General features: G+C 42.5%; 2 protein-coding genes across 3 annotated transcripts; one reads left to right on the forward strand and one right to left on the reverse strand.

Moving 5' to 3' along the window:
- Positions 1 to 1,018: 1,018 nt before the first annotated feature.
- ca15b (carbonic anhydrase XVb) lies at positions 1,019 to 4,433 on the forward strand. Its single transcript, XM_041067246.1, has 9 exons — positions 1,019 to 1,044; positions 1,367 to 1,442; positions 1,566 to 1,592; positions 1,696 to 1,866; positions 2,114 to 2,262; positions 2,370 to 2,465; positions 2,721 to 2,799; positions 2,884 to 3,047; positions 3,165 to 4,433. Exons 2-9 carry the CDS (start codon positions 1,367 to 1,369, stop codon positions 3,348 to 3,350), a joined length of 948 nt encoding a protein of 315 aa, XP_040923180.1. The 5' UTR covers positions 1,019 to 1,044; the 3' UTR covers positions 3,351 to 4,433.
- Positions 4,434 to 4,935: 502 nt separating this feature from the next.
- mmp25b (matrix metallopeptidase 25b) lies at positions 4,936 to 13,937 on the reverse strand. 2 transcript variants are annotated; one of them, XM_041067245.1, is made up of 11 exons: positions 13,799 to 13,937; positions 13,579 to 13,670; positions 12,364 to 12,496; positions 12,087 to 12,231; positions 10,894 to 11,195; positions 10,486 to 10,665; positions 9,411 to 9,495; positions 9,045 to 9,127; positions 8,640 to 8,792; positions 7,934 to 8,227; positions 4,937 to 6,582 (listed from the first exon to the last, which is right to left on the reverse strand). In XM_041067245.1, exons 2-11 carry the CDS (start codon positions 13,660 to 13,662, stop codon positions 6,326 to 6,328), a joined length of 1,716 nt encoding a protein of 571 aa, XP_040923179.1. In that variant the 5' UTR covers positions 13,663 to 13,670; positions 13,799 to 13,937; the 3' UTR covers positions 4,937 to 6,325. The 2 variants fall into 2 exon arrangements, with proteins under 2 accessions (XP_040923178.1, XP_040923179.1); XM_041067244.1 differs by lacking the exon at positions 13,799 to 13,937 and having other exon boundaries at positions 4,936 to 6,582; positions 13,579 to 13,689.
- Between the last annotated feature and the right edge of the window lie 9,173 nt (positions 13,938 to 23,110).

The raw sequence follows: 23,110 nt of genomic DNA on the forward strand, positions 1-23,110 counted from the left end.
TGTATGTACATTTATCTGATCATCTGGAATAACTATGCCACATGCTTTGTAAAAGTATGTCCACCCCAGCCTCCTCCCTGAGAACATCACAATTTCCACCTTTACAACTATTTCATCTTGAGCCTTTGAACAAATGACAGATGCTGCTTTTGGTGATGTCAGTCTTCGCAGAAGAGCCTGTGTGTGGAAATTTGGCCTTTGTAGTTCTAGGAATTTTAATGTCAACCAAACAGTTTACCACAGGGCAAAGCATCTGTCGGACCTGCAATGTAACATGCTGCAAGCTCAGTCACTACTTCCTCTTTCTTTTGTTCCCATTATTTTCATGTCAGAGTTCCTGTTAGACAGGACAACATGTAAAATGACTCAACTGTCATTTTTGACATCACCAAAAAATAGGTTCCCATGGAAACATGTTTCTTTTTCAAAGACATCATTAGTTGATTTTGGATTAAACTATTTTATTGTTAATGTTGATTAAATAGTGCGTGCCACACAGAGAACTCATGGGTGCTGGGTTAATATGGCCCCACAACCCAGTAAGCAGGTGATCCAATCAGGGCATTCAGTGTTAATCAGTGAGCTATACTCAAACTGGATCACATCTGGACCCAGTTTCACCACACTAGCGTTAAGAGCTTTATTATTTATGTATTATTTTATTTTATATGGTGTTCACATGTGTTGTTTAATGAAATGACCATAGACTAACACACAGAATGTTTTTTTTTTTTTTTTCATTTTTAAGAGACTTCCACCATCTCACCACCATCCACTTTTCGAGACGGTGGAAATATTTACTCTCCCGAAAAGAAGTGTCCATGTTTCCAAAAAAAAAAAAAAAAAAAAAAAAAAAATATCCAACCCTATGCGCTAAAAACAAACAATCAGAAATCATCCTCTGATGATCACCCTCAGCAGAAAATTCTTGCAGGGAGGAGCGTTTTTCGGACAAGCTGCTGGATGGAGCTGAGGGAATAAATAGAGGGAGGGCGAGGCTCCTCAGCTGTTAGAGGACAGAGAGGAGGTCCAGGTGCGTCCAAGGTAAGACACGCTGCTGCTCAGGTCAACTGGAAGCAGCTGCGGAGGGAAGATCTGCTCCAACTGTGTGAAACGGATTCTATTTTTAAGCTTAACTTTTTTTTTCTTTTTAGACTGTAGCATTTTTTAAAAATTACATTACTTTGTGTTTATTTTACTTTTTTATGTCAATTTTATATCCACTAGAAAGTCAAATAAGTTGATTTTATTATCTTGTTCAGATGTTTGCGTGACTGCAGATGCATTTTCTTATCGGGGATTGATGTGAACGGGCGTTATTTTTGCAGAAAACAATTGGTGGGTGACTTTTTGACTTTTATTTTAGATGAACTGCTTTGTAGTCGCTGCGCTCGCTGTGTGCGTCCTCGCACCAAGCGTCTATTGTGCCACAGAGTCCATTGGTAGGTATTAGAACCTTTTTATTTACTAATTTTTTTCCATATTGGATTTATATAAACGCTGCATTTCTACGGAGCGTGTCTGTCGTGAATAAGTGATAACTCTTTGTCCTTTTCCTCCTCCAGCCTGGTGCTATCATTTGTCCACCTGCAGTGAGTAATCTCCTTTCATCTCTAAATGGCCACGGTATCATCCTCACATTTAAAGCCGCTGCTGCTCCTCTTCAGCCTCTCACAGTCTTGTTTCTGTTTCTAGATGACACCACCTGGCCGGTCATTGCTCCCCAATACTGCAATGGCACCCGACAGTCGCCCATTAACATCGTCTCAGCGTCTGCCAAAGCTAATTCCAACCTGACCGAATTCACCTTTGTTGACTACAGCAGCACCTCCGCGCTGACAAAGATCACAAACACTGGCAAAACAGGTGAGGCGTGGGTGTGGACCGTAACCTTCTCAAATGATGCCAGATCCTTTGAGTGTATTTGGTTATTGAGACTTAAGGCAACAATGCACTGGGGTGTGAACTTTGTTTGACCATGCTGGAAATGTATTATAATCATCACGGGTCACAACAGCTGGCCAATTAATCAGTTTTCTCTTGTTTCTCATCAATGTTATATTTTTATGTGTTCATACTGTTAAATTTATTTATTTTGTTAAACCTCCCTCAGTCAAGGTCACCTTGGGGAGTGGGGTTAGGATTTCAGGGGGAGACCTGTCAGAGGCCTATGACAGCCTGCAGTTCCATTTGCACTGGGGTAATGGCTCCTCTGTCCCTGGCTCTGAGCACACTGTGGATGGCAAGCGCTACCCCATGGAGGTATACATGCAGTGTTTTCTTTTTTATTTTTTCATGTTAACTTATAAATTAGAGTTACCGCAATAAATTTATATTAAAATATCTTTTTCTTTGCTTCACACCCGCAGTTACACATTGTAAACAGCAAGGGAAGCTATAATGGAAACACAACTCTGGCTGTTGCAGACCCCACAGGACTTGCTGCTCTAGGTTTCTTCATTGAGGTGAGAAAAGACACATTCAAGTTTTTGCCAGCACACTTGTAAGTTATCTTCAGCTCAGTGTCTTTAGCTAAGTCATATGCTACTTTTTGTTTTCTTTTTTTTTCTTCTTTTTACATATTGTTTGTTAGTTACTAAGTTGCATGTAACTGTTGGACTCTCACTGCATCATTCCAGTTTTTCTCTTAAGTTTTATCATTCCACTCTTTATTTATTTATGCCAAGGTGCCTTCAAGTAAATTGTGTGCACTTTTCCAGGAAATGTCAGGTAATGCAACTGGCCAACCTGCAAGCTGGCACACCTTGACTTCCTATCTGGCCAACATCACAGACAGTGGTAAGGAGATTTTACTCTTGTGGAAAATTTGATCCACTGCTCTGTCAGCTGCAGTCCCTTCAGAGGTCATGTTTCTGTCCTCAGGCCAGTCTGCTTCAATGGCACCTGGGATTTCACTGGATGATCTCCTGGTCGGGGTGGATCGCACTAAGTATTACCGTTACCTCGGTTCCTTGACCACCCCCACTTGCAATGAGGCCGTTGTTTGGACTGTGTTTAAGGACACGATCAAAGTCAGCAAAGATTTGGTGAGGTGTCAACCCCCCCCCCCCCCCCCCTTTGTGTGCCTACAGTGACTAGCACTTACAGCGCAAACACTCTATCAGTGCTTCACACAGCTAACTGGCTCAAAATCTCGTTTACAGATTGACCTCTTCAGCACAACAGTGCGCGTCTCCAATAGCTCATCACCTTTGATGATCAATGTCTACAGAAACATCCAGCCAGAGCAACCTGTCACAACACAGCCTAGCAGCAGCAGCAGCTCTGCCTCCACAACCTGCTACTCTCTCGGTCTGATGGCCCTGAGTCTTGTTCTGGGGAGGAGTTAGTGTGAGAAAATGGGGGGAAGAAAAAAAAAATGCAGGATTTTTTTTGTGAGGTCTTGGTGACTTGCGTTGCTTGTGAACCTGGTCTCCTTCCCCATATGGTTTGTCTGACTTTAGCCTTGTCCACATTGTTAATACATAAAGTCTGCACTGAATTACTCGTCATTAGTGCACCAATTCAATATGTGGGATGCAACATCTACATGTGATCAGTCCTTTCACATCTGAGCAAAACTGAGCCTTAAACACATGAGCATATCAGAACATATCAACATCTTAACATTATCACAAAATAGTTTATTTTGAAATAGTTTAGAGATTAGTAAATGTAATGATGGCTGCCTCTGCTCTAATGTGGTCGTCCATCATGTAGTTCTCACGGTAATGATGAGCTGTAAAGAATTATTCATCCTTAAATTTTGAATCAGGATGCGTACTTGCATGTCTTGCATGCAAAATCTATGCTAAACAAGGTATGCACAAGAATTTATAATTTTATTTTGGTTTTTTTTGTATAGTATGAACAATTCAGGCACAGCTTGTCTGCTGCCAAAGATATATTCAGGTGCCTGAGGAAGGGATGTACTTGCACTAAGTTTACGGAATACCTGTGGTAATGGTAGTTTAGAAAAGGTAAAAACGCATTAATGTAATCTGAGTGTGACAGTATTTAGTTACATTTTAAATCTGCCTCATACATGTATCTGCCTTGCGTTTAAAATCAGCCTCTACCAATTAGTAGTTGCAGTATATGGTAGTTTTATTTTTGTAATTTCACTTTGTTTTTGTTTTTGTTTGTATTACTTTATTTTGTAACCTGATTTGTTATAATTTTGTCCTTGTCTGTGCCGATACTGTTAGCAGATGACATGTGGCCAAGCTGCGATGAACACCCAAATTGAAACCCATGCTGCCTCTTTCAGTTGGTGTAATGAAGGACTGAGGTTTCAGTGCAATGAACGCCATTATTTATCATAATTATATACACTACACATATACCTTTAACCATGTGTTGAGCTACTTGCACATGTAACAGAACTGTGACCTCTTAAATGTTTCTAAATTAAAATGATCTGGTGTCAGTCACTTTTTGTCCTCTTAGTTTTACTTTTGTTTTTGAAACTTTTTTCTTCTTCTTTTAGTGGCGTTGTGTAATGGCATGAAACTTTAATCCCTATTGTTGCGCATGTCTGCTGAACTTGAGCCAGACAACGGAGACATAGCTTTTGAAAACTTGCCATTATAGGTCACAGAATATTAGATTACACAAAAGCCTGCTATACTTGCCAAAGTGAGTGTGTTTGATCTGAAAGATCACTCTTTAATTCCATATAGGTGATGCCTGTGAGGATGTAGTTGTTCATATTATGCTTTGAACCTTAACAAATGACCTGTGCCATTTACAGCTTAACTAAACATTTCCCACTTAAGGAACTAAATAAATAGTGCTGTACAAACATAAACTTCCTTGAATAAGTAGAGTATGCTTTGAGCAAAAGATTCAGTGGTTCACTAGATAAGATTATTAATGGAGTATTCTGAGATAAAAGGAAAAGATGAAAGCTTTTGAAGTAGGCAGTCTTCATGTCAGCATAAGGTCAGAATCAAAGTAACTAATTAAAACAAGAAACATATTTTAATTGGGGAAAAAAGACTGAAGAACAGCAGACACTTGTCAATCAGGCTTAACAACATTGTGTTTTTCCACTTATAGTACTGATATGCTGTAACAGCCTGTAAGTATGTCATGGCCCTGAGGAAGGGGTGTTCCTAAAAAAGATATAAATCTGTGCTCTCAGGCTGACACATAAAGGATATTTATCATATATGGGTCATGATGTACACCACCAGATAAGTGTATGGCAAGAACACAGTTTCAGCCTGAAGGTGGTGAGATCAAGACAATTTTTTTGAGATAACTTAGCCAGTTGTAGTCAGGGATGAAGATACAACACAAAAAGCAAACTAATATTAAGAACTCTGATGTTTTAATGATTATATTTTCTAACCGACACTTGAAAATTGTGCTTCATTTGCTGACTTTTTGCATCCAGACCTGCAGCTACAGTATAAATAAAAACATTCCCTCAAGCCTGCAAATCTTAAGCATTAAAATGATTTACTGCATTACATGTGTACACATATGTATCAAGTTTAAAAAAAAAGTTTTGTTGTATGATAGTAATTAACAAGAGCGTAAAAAAGAAAAATGGAAAAAAAACTGTAATGATTTAAATTCTTCTTAATTATTAACAAAAAGGTGTTTTTCTTTCTTTCTTGATTGTTGTCTTGCACCATATTTGCAATTATCCTTGTTTCCACTGAAAACTATTTACATGTAAAACATCTGTACCAAACCAAAAAAAAAAAACAACAACAAAACAAACCACAGGTCCACCTCAGCTCTTTCACAGTACACTGTCTTCAAGTTTAATTTACCAAAGAGTATTTTTTTTATGGGCCTTATATATGCACACACACACGCACAAATCTACTCTGAAAAGACATTGACTAGTTCGCATAAGTATGTTTGTGTCGCCAGTTTACTGACCAAACATAAGGTGGTTGAACAAGACCTCATTATGAGGGAGTAGCCCGCATGCTGCATTTTGGTGTTGAATTTCCATACATTCTCCTATACAGGCTCCATGTAATCCAATACTTAATCTAGAAAAAGAAGGAGGTGACATTCTATAGCAGTATGGAGGGAGGGTGCAAAATTGACTATTTTCACAAATCAAGTATGTTCTGATAAGGCAAGTATTCAAGGTAACATAGGCCTTAAAAGGCAGGTATCTAACAGTGGCTTTTTATGACTTTAGTATGTAATTTGAAACCAGCTTTGTTGGGTTGTAATGTGCTGTGAGTATCTGATGAAGTAAAGAGCCCCTGTTAGCCTCCAGTGGAATGAGGATTGGTACAAACAACAGCCTGTAGCCTCGCTCAACACGTATCAGGCAAATACCAAACTCAGGTTTCTATTTTCTAATAAACTCATTCATTACCAATAAAGCAGAGATCAGGAGGATCCAACTGCTTCTTAGAACTGAAGATGATCCCGTTATGTCACAGCTGCACTCCTTTGGGTTTCGGGGATTGGTTGGAGGATGGGCTGAAGGTGGAGCGGGACATCTGAGCCAGTGTACAGCAATGGATTTAGGAGTGACAACGTCTTGGTTCAGTCCTCCGCTCTTTAATATCCAGAAGAGGTTGTCCTTGAAGAAGTAGGCATCTCCTAAAGAACAGCAGCAACAGTGTAACTCTCATTGATTTTTTTTTCAATACATAATGAATAAACTAGAATAGAGATGTTACACAAAAGCAGTGACAGAAAGTTTTCCATTTTCTGCTACTTTATACTTCAGCTAAACAAGATTTCAGGGGCCAGGATTGTATTAATTGTACTGTATTGCACTTTTTACTTTCAGGTGTAGCTGTTAGTTACGTTGAAGGTTATTTTTTATTCAAAACATCTGGGCATTTCAAGATCACTGGATGAATCATTGCACACACATTCAAAGTGTCCAGAGTATGAATCCTGATGACTTTGGTGATGCACCAAAGACCTTCCCCCCAGAATGTTTGTCATTCAGGTCCCCCTCAGAATAACTCTGGAGCTCCTTCTTCTAGCACCACCATCAGGTCAAAAGTCTAATTTATCCTTTGTGTTTAGCACTAATTAGCAAATGGTAGCATGCTTACATGCTAAACTAAGCTTGTGAATGTTACACCTGGTGAACATCAAAGCATTGGCATAGTAACTGTGAGCATGTTGATATGATGATATCAGTGTTTAGCTCAAAACAGAGCAGAGCTCCAAATTACTGCAGGTGGCAGTAATGCACAAAGAAGCACAGCAATGCATCAGACAAAAGGCAGTGAAGAAGACTGCTGGTAAACATGCATAAATGTTTTAGGAGTAGGGAAATGCATTCAAAACATGTGGTCTCCAGGATCATACAGTGTGTTGTAGAAACAGAATGTAAACAAAAAAAGGAAAGGCACCTTTAATGGTTTAAAACATTTTAGATTCTGAATTCTTTATACCCATTTTTGCTTCTGCCTTTGTTTCTCACATTCCTACAGTTGTTTTTGTGTAACCTCTACATGGAATCAATCTGCGGAATAGAGAGAAACCAAAAGCAGGATGTGAATCACGCTTAAATTTAAGGATCTGAATACTTCTTCCAGTGCTCCACAAAATGTTATAAAATTACATTTAAAAACATTTATCTAGTTGTCAGAGATTATATGGGGTAATTTCCTGTGCACAAATCTGCACTTTATATTCATTTGTTCCACCATTAGTCACGAGTCTAAGCTTCAGTCTGTTGTTTTATATTTGACTGTGTGACTGTTATCTTTTACTCAAGTCAGACACTTGATTTATGATGTTTGGCACTTCTTATCTCAACTTTGATCATATCTCTTTCCTTGCTTTGATAACACTTCATACCTTCCAGGCGCGTGTGCGTACCTTTGAAACATGTCATCACCTAGGACAACCATCTCTACGCTTTTGTGTATTTTTCCAGCACTGATGTCAGAAACTCATCGCATGTTCATGTCTCTAAACGAAATGTTACCGTCTCCCCAGGTGATGACGTCATCCATGCGGGTGGGCACTCCTTCCCAGAGCCCGTTGTCTCGTGGGTAGCCCGGCTCCAGCTTCCTGGTCACCTCTTCACCTTTACGGCTCTCGTCAAACCTCCAAAACTCCCCTTCGCTGAACACGTAGGTCTTGCCGTTATGAGCCCAGATAAAGGCTGCATCCACCCTGTCCACCAGCTTCCCCCTCTTTGTCCTCATGCCCCATTCAGAGAGGGGCCGAGGGTAACCTTTCATGACTTCAGTGTCCTTGAAGACCCAGTACTGAGATCCTGGATGGATGGAAGAAAGTGTGAGAGAGAACATTTAAGCTTTTCAACTCAAAGATTTTTGCAAATGTATATAAAAGAGGCAAAAGGACACATATGGACACTTCTGTTATAAGCTACCATATGAACACAGGTTTGTTTAAATATAACCTGTCACTAGCAGTTATTGTATTTTCCCACAGTTAATATTACACATTTTCATTCATAACTATTAATTCTGTTTAAGATTCATGTTGATGCTTGAATTAGTTTGATAAAGCTCTTGCTGTTGCTCAAAATCACCAACTTAAAAAAAAACAACAAAACAAAACAAAGACGAGAACAAGCAACCTTGTTCACTCATTCTGCTCTGACTCAAATTTGCCAAAATTAGATTCACCAAAGAAACATATAACCACAAGATTTTGTTTCTTACCAATAAAGAAGATGATCCTGCTGTCACTTTTCCTCTCATACACAGCGTCAATCTTGTTTGTGCCAGGTGGAAGCCCGATCCAGAAGTTTTTAATCTGAGCTGGACTGAGGGACAGTAAAGACCCGTCTTGCTTAGTTCTCCAGAAGTGTGCGCCTTTCCGAGAAAAGTGAACATGAGTTCATGAGTGAACGTGACACCAACAGCACCATCGGTTCACCGTCTACTCAGCAACAGTATGAATGATAAATGGGATCACCAAAGCATAAAGCTGAAAATACTCACCAGTTCAGAATAGCTTTTTGTTACATGAACATTGTAGGCAAATAATGTGATTTTGGAGATTTTGAACAACATCTTTATTTTGTGAAATTTCATTTTTGAGTGTCCCTGATAGATTCTACTTACCTCTGAAAAAAAAGACCTCGCCTCTGATATTTGCGACTGCATCAAAGCCTCCCTGACAGCGCTCGGGGAACGAGGGGTCAGAACTGTACAGAAGAAGCTATGTTAAAACTCATCAAATTGTATTTTCTAGAGTGTAGTTTGCTAAAAATTCACTAGAGGGTGCAACAAGACCAGACACTGTCACAGTAAGGATTGATCAGAAGGCTTTTATCTGCATCACTGGTCTTAAATTACTCATCCTCATTCATTTCCCATGTGTAAACTGAGAGCATGGATAGGATATTCATAGTTTGTAAAAGCAAATGATGAGTGCTTATTGTCTGGATGGCTGTACATTAGTATTTACTGGTTCTTGGCTCTGCTCACCGCTGTGTTGGTTTAGGAGGAGGTGGCGAGGGAAGGCTTGGGAGGTCGGGATTAACCCCACCTGGTCGCCCGCTGTTCTTCACACCTATAACAGAGTGTTTATAGGACACAATGTTGAAGAGCAGGGGAGCAAAGCAATCCAAGCAACCATCATTTTCAGAGGAGTTTGATAGATTGGATGCAAATCTATTTTAAGACATGGATGGCATTAGTTCAGTACAATCTCCTATGCGTAAATTCACCTTTACAAACAGTAGTTCCACAGCAGGTGAATAAATTACTTTATCAGAGGGCAGTTTTAAACCTTTTGACCGGGGGTTTAAGGACATTTTATCCTTAGTGGAACATTTTATTAAGCGATAAAATAATGCACATGCACAGGGTATTGGAAAACAAATAAAAGTAAACATCACAGAAATTTGAAAAAGTGCAGGGCCACTTCTGCAAATTACTGGCTATAGCCTACCACAAATCACAGGTGGTCATGTTCACATGGACAGTTACCATAAATCCCAATAAATAAAGTGAACTGAAAATTGTGGACAGGATGAAAGGCCTAAAGGGGAACTCAGGGAGACTTTTAGCCTTGGTAGTGGCTTTGGATGACAGTGTTGGTCTGTCTGATGGTCTACCACCCTGTCAAGAAATAACATAACTATTGGATGGATTGCCATGAAATTTGGTACAGACATTTTTAGTTCCAACATGCTGCTAGCATGGAAGTTGACTCTTGCTATAATGTTGTTTGCCCACACTTTATGCCCTTTCAAGTCTACTTTTACCTCCTACCTCTTTTCATACATTCTCTGTGGATTAAATTCCATGTCAGTAATTTGATTAGAGAAATTAGAACCATAAAAATAAAGCAATTGGAGGACTGCATCATCCTACACCATCACAACATATAGCTTGCGACTTTGAGCCCCACACAGGAGTTTATGTTTACCTCAATGTTTCCTCAGATGATTTCATATCAGACACACGTATGTCATAAATATAACAGATGATAATCTTAGATAAGATTTACCCTGACTTAGAAAGCAGTTGGCAGAAGGCACTTTGACCAGTCACTGACCGTAAAGCTGCTGAATAGCCAGCCTGTCGTCCAGGGACAGCTGGAACTTGGCAATGTCTTCCACAGGACCCTCGTAGTACGGCCTCATGATGGATGGATCAGTGGAGGAATGGGACAGACCCAGAGCATGGCCAAACTCATGCACTGCAACTGTGAACAGGTCTGTGCTGCTGCTGTCACCTGAGGACGTGTGAAACAAAAGTGTTAGTGGATCACATAAACAACCATAAATAGCAGGCTTGATGTCACTGACTATGCAGACGTTTTTTCTTCCTTTCATTTTTAATCACCAAGAACTCTGTTTTACTGACTGCCATAGACTACCATGTTTTCTGATTACATTCTATATGTCTAAGGTGGGCTAGGTTTAACCATCACCCATCCATTATGATTTCAATCAGAAAATACCAGTGTAGCTCCAGATCTCATGATCATCGAAGTGTGTGTCACCCGCCATATCATGCGTGCCAGGGAAGAAAGCGTGAGCCAGAGTGCCACCCTTCCCGTCAAAAGGGTACCCGTCGTCATGCAGCAAACTGGAAAAAGACACTCTGATGTCCCCTCCAGCTGCAGAACCCCCGTCAGTCGATAGCCGGTGGAAATTCAAGGGGGCCACGTCACTCCAGGCTTTGAAGGCGTGAGTGAGGATGGTGTCCACCAAATCCTTAGACAGGGTAGGTGAGAGGGAGGGGGATGGGTAGCTGTGGACACTACAGACAAAAATGGAGTTTATTAGCAAAGTTGTAGACTGTTGCTACACTGTTACACTGGCTGATATGTTCCTTCATCACCATAAACATGGGCGCTGTAGATTATTCTGAATCCTGCATGCACCTGGATCCGCCTCCACCTGTTGCTTTAAATTCATGCCAGAGCACCAAATGTGTATCAGTCCACAGCTGAAAATAGTCCCCAAACATCAGCATTTGCTAGAAACTACTGTACCCAGCTGTTTTAGTAAATTATAGAGCCTCAAAACAACATTCTTGTGTCCCAAAATTTTTATGTCTTCAGTAGGAACATCTTGGCTTGGGGCTAAGTGCTACAGATAAGGACAGGAAGTTGGAGAGTATTGAGAGAGGCATCACATTTGGTCCTTCAATGGCTCTTATTGATCGCAAGAAAAATGTAGAATATTTTGCTAGACAAATAAACTTCCATTGCATTATCCTGTCGTAATCTCTCCAAAGATGGATCCCGGTATTTTGCATTTCACTGTTAAAGACATCAGATGTACAGTCAACACACAGCTCGAACACACTCTCAGCCACAGTGGTGGAAGTAATAGATCCAAAAAGTGTGTATGTGCTTGTGTTCATATTTGTTAAGAAAGACTGTTGGACTAATGCACAGATTTCAAGATAAGATTTTTATGTGATTTTCAGAGACACACAAAGTCGTGCATAAGTCTGTATGACTCTGGATAAGCAGCCTAAATAGTGCACTTCCCCAAAAACCTAACAAACAGTCGTTCAGCTTCTGATGGCCGTAACCTTAACGTCAGAGACGTCTTAAGCATTTGTGTATGATATAAAAAACACTCTGATTCAATTCACAAAGGGAAGTGGTAACACCACAGTATAGTATGACAGGAAACAAACCTCCATGTGAGATCTAACTTGTGCCATTTAAGGCCTGACAGGGCATATCTTTTCCTCCTCCTCCTCCTTTTCAGCATGTCCTCTCCCCCAACAATGTCAGGGAGAGAGCATCGTGGTGTCGACATGAGTTTGAGGGTTTCATCGTCTGGAAGAGAAGTTGATCACACATTGGATGTTGAAACTGGAGAGCATTACGGGAAGTTTGAGACATGTGACTGCAGAGATGGGAAATGTAATACACAACATATTGTCTTGAGAGAAGTTAAAGAGTTGTTACCAAGCAGCCCAGTTTCCGGGACCCCTCCAAATCTCTGCATGATGCGAATCGCTTTCTCAATCCCCTCCTTGGTCTGCAGTTTACTTGTCCGTGGATCGGGAGGAGGAAGGTAGCCATACCTGCTCAACCAATCCTGGACAAAAAAAAGAATACACACACATTTATTTCCTTTGGTGCTAAATTACTTCTCAGTTAATGCACCATTAACAAGCTCCAAACCACAGTGGACCAACAGTATTACTGAGTTCCATATCTTGCCTGAGTCGACTTAAAGATTACCGGCACATTGTGAAGTCATGGAGGCTATTCAACACAAATACTACTCCATTTATGACTGTAGATCATCAGTTTACGGTCAGACCCAGCACAGCCCTCACAGGGCAGTGTGTCAGCCCTTTTCTCTCATTAATATTAAATGATCCTGTCCTTGTTGAGTGAGCTGCTTGATGGGTTAAAGGAAAGGCTGTGTACCAATGACTATTTGCATAACGCAAGAAGCTGTCACAATTACTGGATAGAGAATAGATGAAAGGTGAACTAAGCTTATACATGTGTTGTGTATTTTTTCCTGTTAAGCATGCATCTCTGTTGAAACAAGCGAAAAAAACCGTCTCTTAAAAGTTATTTTGAAACCTGCTCTCCTGCCTGCTCCCACCCTTCTACTGTGGTTGTACTTGAAAGGAAAAGGTGTTGGCTCCATCAACAGTCTTTCTGTGGGTTTTACACACAGAAAGGATGTTGAATCATCTAAATCCACAAACAACCTTGATTTGACATCTTTTCTTATGTTTTTCTATAAACCTTATGGTTCATCTGGACAGTGCTTTAAGTGCACCAGCCAGCCTCAGCCATACCCACTGTGTGTGCCTGGTTGTAAAGACAGGCCAAATGTTCACATTTACAGTATTAAAATACACATTCAAGCATGCAACAGTTAAAGACTTTAACCAAAACTTGATTGGCTATCGACACATTTGTGATTAAAGTGACTGATCATATGTAACATGCTTCACTGGATCGTAATTCCAATTATTCCTAATCAATTAAGTGATATATGTCCGTGATCATCAAACCTGAGGCAAGCCTATGTTTCTTTAAAAAAAAATTACTAGAAAAAAAATCACGAAAGCCAAACAAGAATTTAAAACTTCTAATAAAAGGTTTTTTTAAATCTTTTTCTTTCTTTTTTGTCTTTGATAGTTATTTTCTACTCACCACCGCTCTACTGTACTGTTCGGGCTGTGCTGCACCGCCTTCCGTTAAGCTGAAAACCATCCACATCAGAAGACCCAGCCTCATTGTAGTCACTGCAAAAAACCGCTCCATTATTATAAAAATACTTGTCACTTGGAGGAAACAGAGACATTTCTCGTTTGTAATTGCACCAGCTTCCTCCAAACCACCCTAGAGCTAGGAGATACTAAACAAAGCCCACCCTTGTTCCTCCTCTGATGCTCTCTTGGGACTAGGCTGGGCTGATCGGTCTCTCTTCTGTTGTCTCCTCTGACAACAGAAAAAAAACGTGTCTTAGTGCCTTTATTTCTTCACGAACCTCCGTCGCCTTCGCATCCGCATTAGGCTCGGCCCACTGAGCATCCACAAACTCCACTTCAGTTTTTAACTAATGTAGTCACGAACATGAAACCTTAATGAACGTCAAACCTCTGTTCATTCATATTAATATGAAACAAGACAGGAACAGAAAGTTTCTGCTCCATCTCGACTGTGAGATTTTTCAAACTTCCAAATCAATCAGACTGAACTGAATTAAATTAAGGCTCAGCCGGGTTTATAGGCTGTAACCAGTGTCTTTATTCATAGTTAACACGTTAGGCACACGCACACGCACGCACGCACGCGCGCGCGCACACACACACACACACACACACACACACACACACTTTCTTTTACTGACAGGCTCAGGTAGGAGGAAGTGAAGGTTCAAAGGAAACCATTTTTTTTTGACCATTTGTACTTGCAGTTACCGCAAGCTGAGAAGTGACGTACACACACACACACACACACACACACACAAACACCTTCACTATGTTTGCAGTAGTACCACTGCATGTGGGGCCCCATTATTTGGCATGGACACTAATCACCTTTTTGGTTATAAACTTTTTTTTCATGTTATTTCACTGGGTATAAAAAAAAATCTGAGAATTCAGCTGAGGCACATGGCCTCATGCTAATTAATCACCTGTACCAGCCAATTTTAGTCAAACCGATGTTATTGAGTCATTTCCGTGAGATGGCTTTCAGTATCTGTTTTAGACTTTTAGGCTGCCAACACACTGACCACATTTTAACAGTCTTGTAACTAGGCAGTCTATGTCAGTGTGTGGGTTGGTTTTTGTTCTCTCATTCTTTATATAACTCATCGGTATTTATATTATTGAAGTTTGTGGTTTTGAATTGCTCTTAAGTACAGTACAATATTATAATAGTCAGACAACTGTGGCTCTCTTTTCAAACAAATATCTAGAAAAAATGTGCATTTCACATCTGGCACAGAGGGTTTGATGATTGACTGTGACCAGTTTCAACAAAAGAGGCCTTTGTAATAAAAAGTATGTCACTGATGATGACCATGAGAAAAGGTTTTTTTTAAAGCCTCTGTTTCACTAGAAATGAGCTAAAACAAAGACATCATTCAATTCATTGCACACTGGACATAGGACACATAGGAAATTAAAAATGAAAAGTCCTTTCCATATTCATATTTTCATTATTATTTTATATTCTATCACATAAGCATTATTGCACTTTAATGCTTTGAAGGACACTGAAAATTTATTTGTAAATGCATTTTTTACTGAAAACAGCGACAGTTGAATGTTCAAACATGAACATGATTTTTAAATTTAAATGTCAGTTTTATTTTTACAGCACCCACAAATTGAAAGTGAAATTATAATTTGATTTTACTTTAATATCAACACTTCTGGACCTTCATATTAATCATCATCAAACTCTAGTTCTCATTGTCAACATGAACGGTTTTGCCAGTGTTATTCGACACAAAGTACTTATAATATATCGGGGGAAATTGATGACGCTGCATTAAGCTAGAGTGCACTGGCATCTCACATAGCATCTTAGAGCCCCATTATATTCCGGGCTCTGCATGTTCATTTTCTCTGCAAAGCATCCCTGGTATTATCTTTCCCTCTCCCTCCCTCTTGCTGCTCTCCCATCTTTAATTTCTGTCTATCCTCCAGGGCCCAAGTGAGTCATGCCATTAGCACAAAATGCTGCCCTGCTAATGGTTGTCCAGTTTCCGTCATGTCCACTTCATGTCGCTGCACCAGTGGAAAACATGAAACTCTTTCAGCTGCTTAGCATTTAGTAGTGGGCACAGTAATACAGATGGAGTGGATTTTAACAAACTCTGAACCTTAATATGAGCTCTGACTTGAAAAACGTTGAGATGGGAAAAACTAAGTAAACCTAGTCTCTGAAATGGACGCCTGATATGTTTGCATGTTCATGTCAAGTTCATTGTTTTTGGTCAACTTTATCAGTGTGGCAAGCAAGAAGGTAGGCCTGTTTTTATGTTTATGTTGATTTATAGACTTTCCTAAAATTTAAATTTACAAAATTGCATCTTATTCAGTGACAGTAATGGTATTGTAAACATAACACTTGTCAAACATAGCTGTGATCTCTATGTATACTTAGTCAAACTGTCCTGTTGAATTATGAACCTTTTGTTAAGGGTTAGTTCAGGGTTCCCTCCTCCTTCCTTTTGTGTCCTGTGTATCCCCTGCCTTGTGTGGGTTGTTTGTCCTCGTTTGTCTGTTTGGTCTGTGGTGTGTGTATGTGTGTGGCTCTCTCGCTAGGATGGAGTGTGGGGACGTCCGTTCCCTAATTGACACAGCTGTCCTGAGTCAATCATCAGCCTTCCACCTCCGACTGGTGATTTAAACCAGCTCTGCAGTCCTGTCGTCGCCAGTTCGTCAGACCACGTCCCGGGTAGACACGTTGGCTCAGAAAGTTTTGTACTAGTTATTTACCGTGTTTTGATTCCAGCCGTCATTCCTATTCTCATCTTGTCTTCGTCTCGTTCTGTAGGATCACCTGTCCATTTCTTCATCGCCTGAAATATCATCCCTGGACTCCTGCCTCCTTCCCACGCTCCATCGACCATTCGATCCATTATCACTCCACTACGGACTTCGCCTTGCCTCAACTGAGAGCAGCCACTCTTCCCCTCACCTCGCCATAATTGCAATAAAGACTGTACACAGCACCACCTTGCCTCTGAGTTCTGCATTTGGGTTTAGCCTGTAATCTTGGCCGCTTCCCACGCCGCCGTAACAGTACGAACTGGCCATAAGATGGACCCAGCAGACTCAGAGTCCGAGACCGCCATGCTCCAGAAGGCAGTAGCTTCCCAGGGAGCGCTCCTGGGGAGACATGAACAATTACTGAGGACCCTCTCTGAGGAGAGTCACTTTGTGGCTAACCAGGTAGCCCAGATGTCCCTACTCATGTCACAACTAACCTCACAGATCTCTCCCACAGCCGCCACGGAATCACCAGGTTCAGCGCACCAGTCCCCTCCGCTTCAGCCCATGGCGACTTCCGCTCCGCCGACACCGAGAGACTCGTACGCCACGGATCCGGAGCCCTACTCCGGGGATTTGGATAAGTGTCGGGGGTTTCTAATGCAGTGCGCCATGGTTTTTGACCAGAAACCTCTTACCTTCTCCTCGGACATTGCCCGGATTCATTTCGTTATGGGTCTGCTACGGGGAAGAGCGCTAACCTGGGCGGAGGCTGTGTATTCCAGCGGTGGGGTAAGCGCTACGTCTTACGACAATTTTATTGATAAGTTTAAGACTGTTTTTGATCATCCTGACCATGCTGGTAATGCGGCGCAGAGGTTGCTGAGTCTTAAGCAGGGGAGCCGGAGCGTAGCGGATTACTCAGTGGAATTCTGGACTCTGGCTGCGGACGCTCGATGGAACAACGAAGCACTACAGGGAGTGTTTGTTAAGGGGCTGAATGAGCAGCTCAAGGATGAGTTAGCTACCCGCGACATTCCTCCAGATTTAACTTCTCTTGTTTCCTTGGCTACTAGATTGGACAATCGTATGAGAGAACGACGGAAGGAAAAGACCGGGGAACTACGTTTCCCGGCGTCCTCTCGGCCCAGTCGCCCTGTTTCCGTTCGTGTGACCGCGTCGCCATCAGCTGGCGGGATTAGAGGGGAGTTCCCCTCCTCCGATGCTACTGAGGAGGAACCAATGCAGGTGGGCCGAGCAAAACTGGACCCTGGGGAGAGGATGCGTCGCCTTAAGGCAGGGGTGTGCCTATACTGTGGTCAACCTGGGCATTATGTGGCAGCCTGCTCCCTGCGGCCAAAAGGAGGGGCTCATCAGTAGGTGTGGGGGTACTGGTGAGCACAGCTAACTCAGAAACTAATCTTCCCCCATCCAGACTGCAGATCCCTGCAACTCTCTGTAATCAATCCATTTCCTTGCAGCTACAAGCACTCATAGACTCTGGTGCAGAGGACAATTTTATTGATTTTGAGCTAGCTATACAGGCTCAGTTGGGGTTGAGGGAATTGGAGAAGCCTCTTGTTGCTAGTGCTTTGGATGGTCGCATACTAGCTCGGGTTACTCACTGCACTGAATCAGTTAAGCTAATTCTGTCAGGGAACCATCAGGAGACCATCAGTTTTCACGTTCTCTCTGCTCCTAAGACACCACTGATCTTAGGACACCCTTGGTTAAGACTCCATAATCCACAAATAGACTGGGTTGGTAACCGTGTCACAGGATGGAGTAAGTTTTGTCATGCCCATTGCCTGCAGTCTGCTTTTCTCCCTGTAGGTAGCAGTCCGGGGCCAGCAATAGAAAGTGCTCCTGATCTATCTACTGTTCCTGCAGACTACCATGACCTAGGGGAGGTTTTCAACAAGCAGCGTGCCATCTCTTTGCCTCCTCACAGACCCTATGACTGCGCCATTGACCTACTGCCGGGAGCGCCTCTACCATCAGGTCGGCTGTACAGTCTCTCCCGTCCTGAAAGGGAATGTATGGAGGAGTACATCCAGGAGTCCTTGGCAGCAGGTATAATCCGCCCATCTTCCTCACCACTGGGAGCTGGTTTCTTTTTTGTTTCAAAGAAAGATAAGACACTTCGCCCTTGCATTGATTTTCGGGGGCTTAACAACATCACTATTAGGAACAAGTATCCTCTGCCCCTACTCACCTCAGCCTTTGAACTGCTCCATGGCGCTACTGTTTTTTCCAAGTTAGATCTCAGAAGTGCTTATCATCTGGTGAGAATCAGAAAGGGAGATGAGTGGAAAACTGCCTTTAACACCCCCTTAGGCCATTTTGAATATTTGGTAATGCCTTTTGGTCTGACCAATGCCCCCGCAGTTTTTCAGACTCTAGTAAATGATGTCCTCCGTGACTTCCTGAACCGTTTCGTTTTCGTTTATCTTGATGATATTCTCATCTTCTCCCAGAACATGTCAGATCACAAAAGTCATGTCCGGCAGGTGCTGCAAAGACTACTGGAAAATAAACTGTTCGTCAAGGCGGAGAAATGCCAGTTTCACACTAACACTGTCAGTTTTTTGGGCTACATCATTCAGGAGGGACGAGTGAGCACGGACCCAGAGAAGATAAGGGCAGTCTCTGAATGGCCAGTGCCTACCAACCGAAAACAGCTGCAAAGGTTCCTGGGGTTCGCCAATTTCTACCGGAGGTTCATCCGCAACTTCAGCTCTGTGGCCACACCCCTGACTCGCCTAACCTCCACCACCAACCCGTTCCATTGGACACCTGAAGCTGACGAGGCTTTCCACCTACTCAAGCATCTGTTCACATCTGCACCCATCCTCATTCAACCAGATCCCAACCAGCAGTTCGTGGTGGAGGTGGATGCCTCGAACACTGGGATTGGTGCAGTGTTGTCTCAACGCTCCGGACCAGACCAAAAGCTTCACCCCTGCGCTTTCTACTCCCACAAGCTGTCTCCCGCGGAAAAGAATTATGATGTGGGTAATCGAGAACTGCTAGCTGTTAAACTAGCCTTGGAGGAGTGGCGCCATTGGTTGGAGGGTACGGAACAGCCATTTGTGGTCTGGACAGATCACAAGAACCTAGCTTACATTCAATCAGCAAAACGTTTGAACTCCCGTCAGGCCCGCTGGGCCCTGTTTTTCAGCCGGTTTAATTTTTCTCTCACCTACCGTCCAGGTTCCCGTAACATCAAGCCCGACGCCCTTTCCCGACAACATGCTCCTGAGGGGGAGGAAACTTCTTCTCCTGATACCATCTTACCTGCTTCTCGAGTGGTGGCTACGCTAACCTGGGAGATTGAAGCCCAAGTCAAGGAGGCACAGCAGACCAACCCTGATCCTGGTATTGGACCCCCCAATCGGCTTTTTGTCCCAGACTCTGTTCGCTCACAAGTTCTCAAGTGGGCACATAATTCTCGGTTTGCTTGTCACCCTGGATCCACACGAACCCTAGCCCTGTTAAGACAGCACTTTTGGTGGCCCACCATGGAAACTGATGTCAGGACTTTTGTTGCTGCTTGTACAGTTTGTGCCCGAAGCAAGGCTTCTCATCGCCCCCCGGCAGGTCTACTCTGTCCCCTACCTGTTCCCAGCCGTCCCTGGTCACACATAGCTGTGGACTTTGTCACCGGTCTTCCCCCCTCTCAGGGTCACACGGTAATCCTTACCATTGTTGATCGGTTCTCTAAAGCAGTGCACTTTGTGGCTCTTCCTAAGCTTCCTTCTGCCAAAGAGTCAGCCCAGCTACTAGTGGACCACGTGTTCCGTTTACATGGCATTCCCCTTGATATAGTTTCTGACCGTGGCCCACAATTCATTTCCCAAGTTTGGAGAGAGTTCTGCAGAGCATTAGGGGCCACTGCTAGTCTAACCTCTGGTTTTCACCCACAGTCTAACGGCCAAGCCGAGCGAGCTAACCAACACCTGGGAGCTGCTCTGCGGTGCGTGATTGCATCTAATCCCTCTTCCTGGAGTAGTCATCTGGCTTGGGTGGAGTATGCCCACAACTCCCTTATTAGCTCAGCTACAGGTATGTCACCTTTTGAAGCTTCATTAGGTTACTCTCCCCCTTTGTTCCCCTCTCAGGAGGTCGAGCTAGCAGTTCCATCTATCCAGCACCATCTCGGTAGGTGTCGTAAAGTCTGGAGGGAGACCCGAGCGGCGTTGCTGAGGACTCAAGAGAGAAACCAACGAATCGCTGATCGGCATCGGATCTCTGCTCCTGAGTACGTCCCTGGACAAAAGGTTTGGCTTTCGGCTAAAAACATTACCCTCAAGACGGAGTCTAAGAAGCTAGCACCACGATTCATTGGTCCTTTTGAAATTGACCGTCTGGTCAACCCAGTAACGGTGAGACTGAAACTGCCCCAGTCCATGAAGGTACACCCCACATTCCATGTCTCTCAGATCAAGCCCGTCTCTTCCAGTCCTTTGTGCCCTCCTGCCGAACCCCCTCCGCCCCCCCGGTTGGTGGATGACCTACCTGCATTTACGGTACGGCGGCTGTTGGATGTGCGTCGGCGAGGTAGAGGTCTTCAATACCTAGTGGATTGGGAGGGTTATGGACCTGAGGAGCGGAGTTGGGTGCCCCGTTCTCGGATTTTGGATGCTGAGTTGGTCAGGGATTTCCATCGGACCCATCCAGACAGACCTGGTAGGGCACCGGGAGGTGCCCGTTAGGGGGAGGGTACTGTTAAGGGTTAGTTCAGGGTTCCCTCCTCCTTCCTTTTGTGTCCTGTGTATCCCCTGCCTTGTGTGGGTTGTTTGTCCTCGTTTGTCTGTTTGGTCTGTGGTGTGTGTATGTGTGTGGCTCTCTCGCTAGGATGGAGTGTGGGGACGTCCGTTCCCTAATTGACACAGCTGTCCTGAGTCAATCATCAGCCTTCCACCTCCGACTGGTGATTTAAACCAGCTCTGCAGTCCTGTCGTCGCCAGTTCGTCAGACCACGTCCCGGGTAGACACGTTGGCTCAGAAAGTTTTGTACTAGTTATTTACCGTGTTTTGATTCCAGCCGTCATTCCTATTCTCATCTTGTCTTCGTCTCGTTCTGTAGGATCACCTGTCCATTTCTTCATCGCCTGAAATATCATCCCTGGACTCCTGCCTCCTTCCCACGCTCCATCGACCATTCGATCCATTATCACTCCACTACGGACTTCGCCTTGCCTCAACTGAGAGCAGCCACTCTTCCCCTCACCTCGCCATAATTGCAATAAAGACTGTACACAGCACCACCTTGCCTCTGAGTTCTGCATTTGGGTTTAGCCTGTAATCTTGGCCGCTTCCCACGCCGCCGTAACACCTTTTTTTTTTCTTGAAACACATGGACAGTGAGTAAAATGTAATATAACAGCAAATAAAGAGCTTTGACTTTATATTCATTACACACAGTTTTATTTTCATTAAAGGGATCCAAGGCCTTCACAAAAGGGTTGACTCTTGGTAGCTATACAGTACTAACACAACACACAACAACAACAACAGAAACAACACAGAGGACTTATGTGAACGAGTGAAAAGACAAATAAATAAGAGTTGAAAGACATTTCATATGAGATCAAACTGAGATGCATCAACAAAACCAATAGTCAGAGGAAAGTGAGCAGAGAATAGTCACCCTGCAAAGTACAGTAACAATTTTTTTGTACAATACTTGATTCATTTCTGTAAGTAGCTGATTGTCTATAGCGGCTTTTTTTGGTCATGCACAGCTGATAAAGTCATTGTTATTGTATCGACAGTGTTGCAGTAATTTCACAGTTTTTTTTTTTTTCATTTGGATCTCCTCTACCTCCAGCTCTGATTGTCAGTCTCTCCAGTCTTTGTTAGGTGTCTTATGATGCTTGATTGTCACTGGCTGATGGATATGTTTCATTTGTGATCTACAAAATCGCTGCTAATACTGGTATGCTTGATGATGATGAGTACAAGGCCAAAAATGTCTCTAATTCAATTGCATTGGATAAAAAAAAAACAAAAAAAAAAAAACAAAACAATTTTGCATTTATGAAATAGAAAAAAAAAGAAATTGCTTTACTGTAGTTTTTGGCAAAAATGTGTCATACCTGTACATAATCTGTAATATTTTAATGTTTAGCCTAGTATCAGACAGTTTCTGATACTAATAGTGATATGGTGCATCCCTATAAATTGACAAATGAAACTTGTGCTTTGAGGATGATTTGAGTCCACACCGTGCTACATTCTTCCCTCCAATAACATCTGACAATATTCCGCAGTTATCTTCATCATACACAGATGTCTGTACAAAAATATGCAGTTTCAGTCTCAGTGTAATTTTGCTGGCAGGATAGGCAGGATTTACACTTTTTTATGGTAAGTTTTTAAGTTTTAGTAAAAGTGATTGCCATAAGCAAGTCTAAAATCTTCACAGTAGCCTCACACAGCTTATGCTTAGGGAACAAGCTAGCTATCACAATATCATTGAGCTGCTCAAGTAACAAGAAACTGTGGTTACACCTCACAATACAGACATCGGCTGGCATTTACTTAGTACCACTGAATCATTTCTGTGTGGTAGAATTAGAATTAAAACTTTGCAATTTGCCACTTTTGATATTCAAAGATTTCAAGGCTACAGTTCAAGAAGCTGCTTTTTTATTTACTTTTTAAAATAAACTTTATGAGACGTTTAACTTTATCTCAAGTTTATGGGCTGAGAGCTTGTCGGGTCAAAT

Source organism: Toxotes jaculatrix, chromosome 21 (genome assembly GCF_017976425.1).
Source record: "Toxotes jaculatrix isolate fToxJac2 chromosome 21, fToxJac2.pri, whole genome shotgun sequence".
Classification (NCBI taxonomy): Eukaryota; Metazoa; Chordata; class Actinopteri; family Toxotidae; genus Toxotes; species Toxotes jaculatrix.

Bases quoted from the DNA above. Each gene is read 5' to 3' on its own strand.
- ca15b (XM_041067246.1), top strand. From the start codon at position 1,367: ATGAACTGCTTTGTAGTCGCTGCGCTCGCTGTGTGCGTCCTCGCACCA. The intron at 1,867-2,113 runs GTGAGGCGTGGG...AACCTCCCTCAG, and splicing joins CACAAACACTGGCAAAACAG to TCAAGGTCACCTTGGGGAGT. The intron at 2,263-2,369 runs GTATACATGCAG...TCACACCCGCAG, and splicing joins GCAAGCGCTACCCCATGGAG to TTACACATTGTAAACAGCAA.
- mmp25b (XM_041067244.1), bottom strand. From the start codon at position 13,689: ATGGAGCGGTTTTTTGCAGTGACTACAATGAGGCTGGGTCTTCTGATG. The intron at 11,196-12,086 runs GTTTGTTTCCTG...TTTTGTCTGTAG, and splicing joins AAGTTAGATCTCACATGGAG to TGTCCACAGCTACCCATCCC. The intron at 9,128-9,410 runs GTGAGCAGAGCC...TCTTCTGTACAG, and splicing joins CCTCCTAAACCAACACAGCG to TTCTGACCCCTCGTTCCCCG.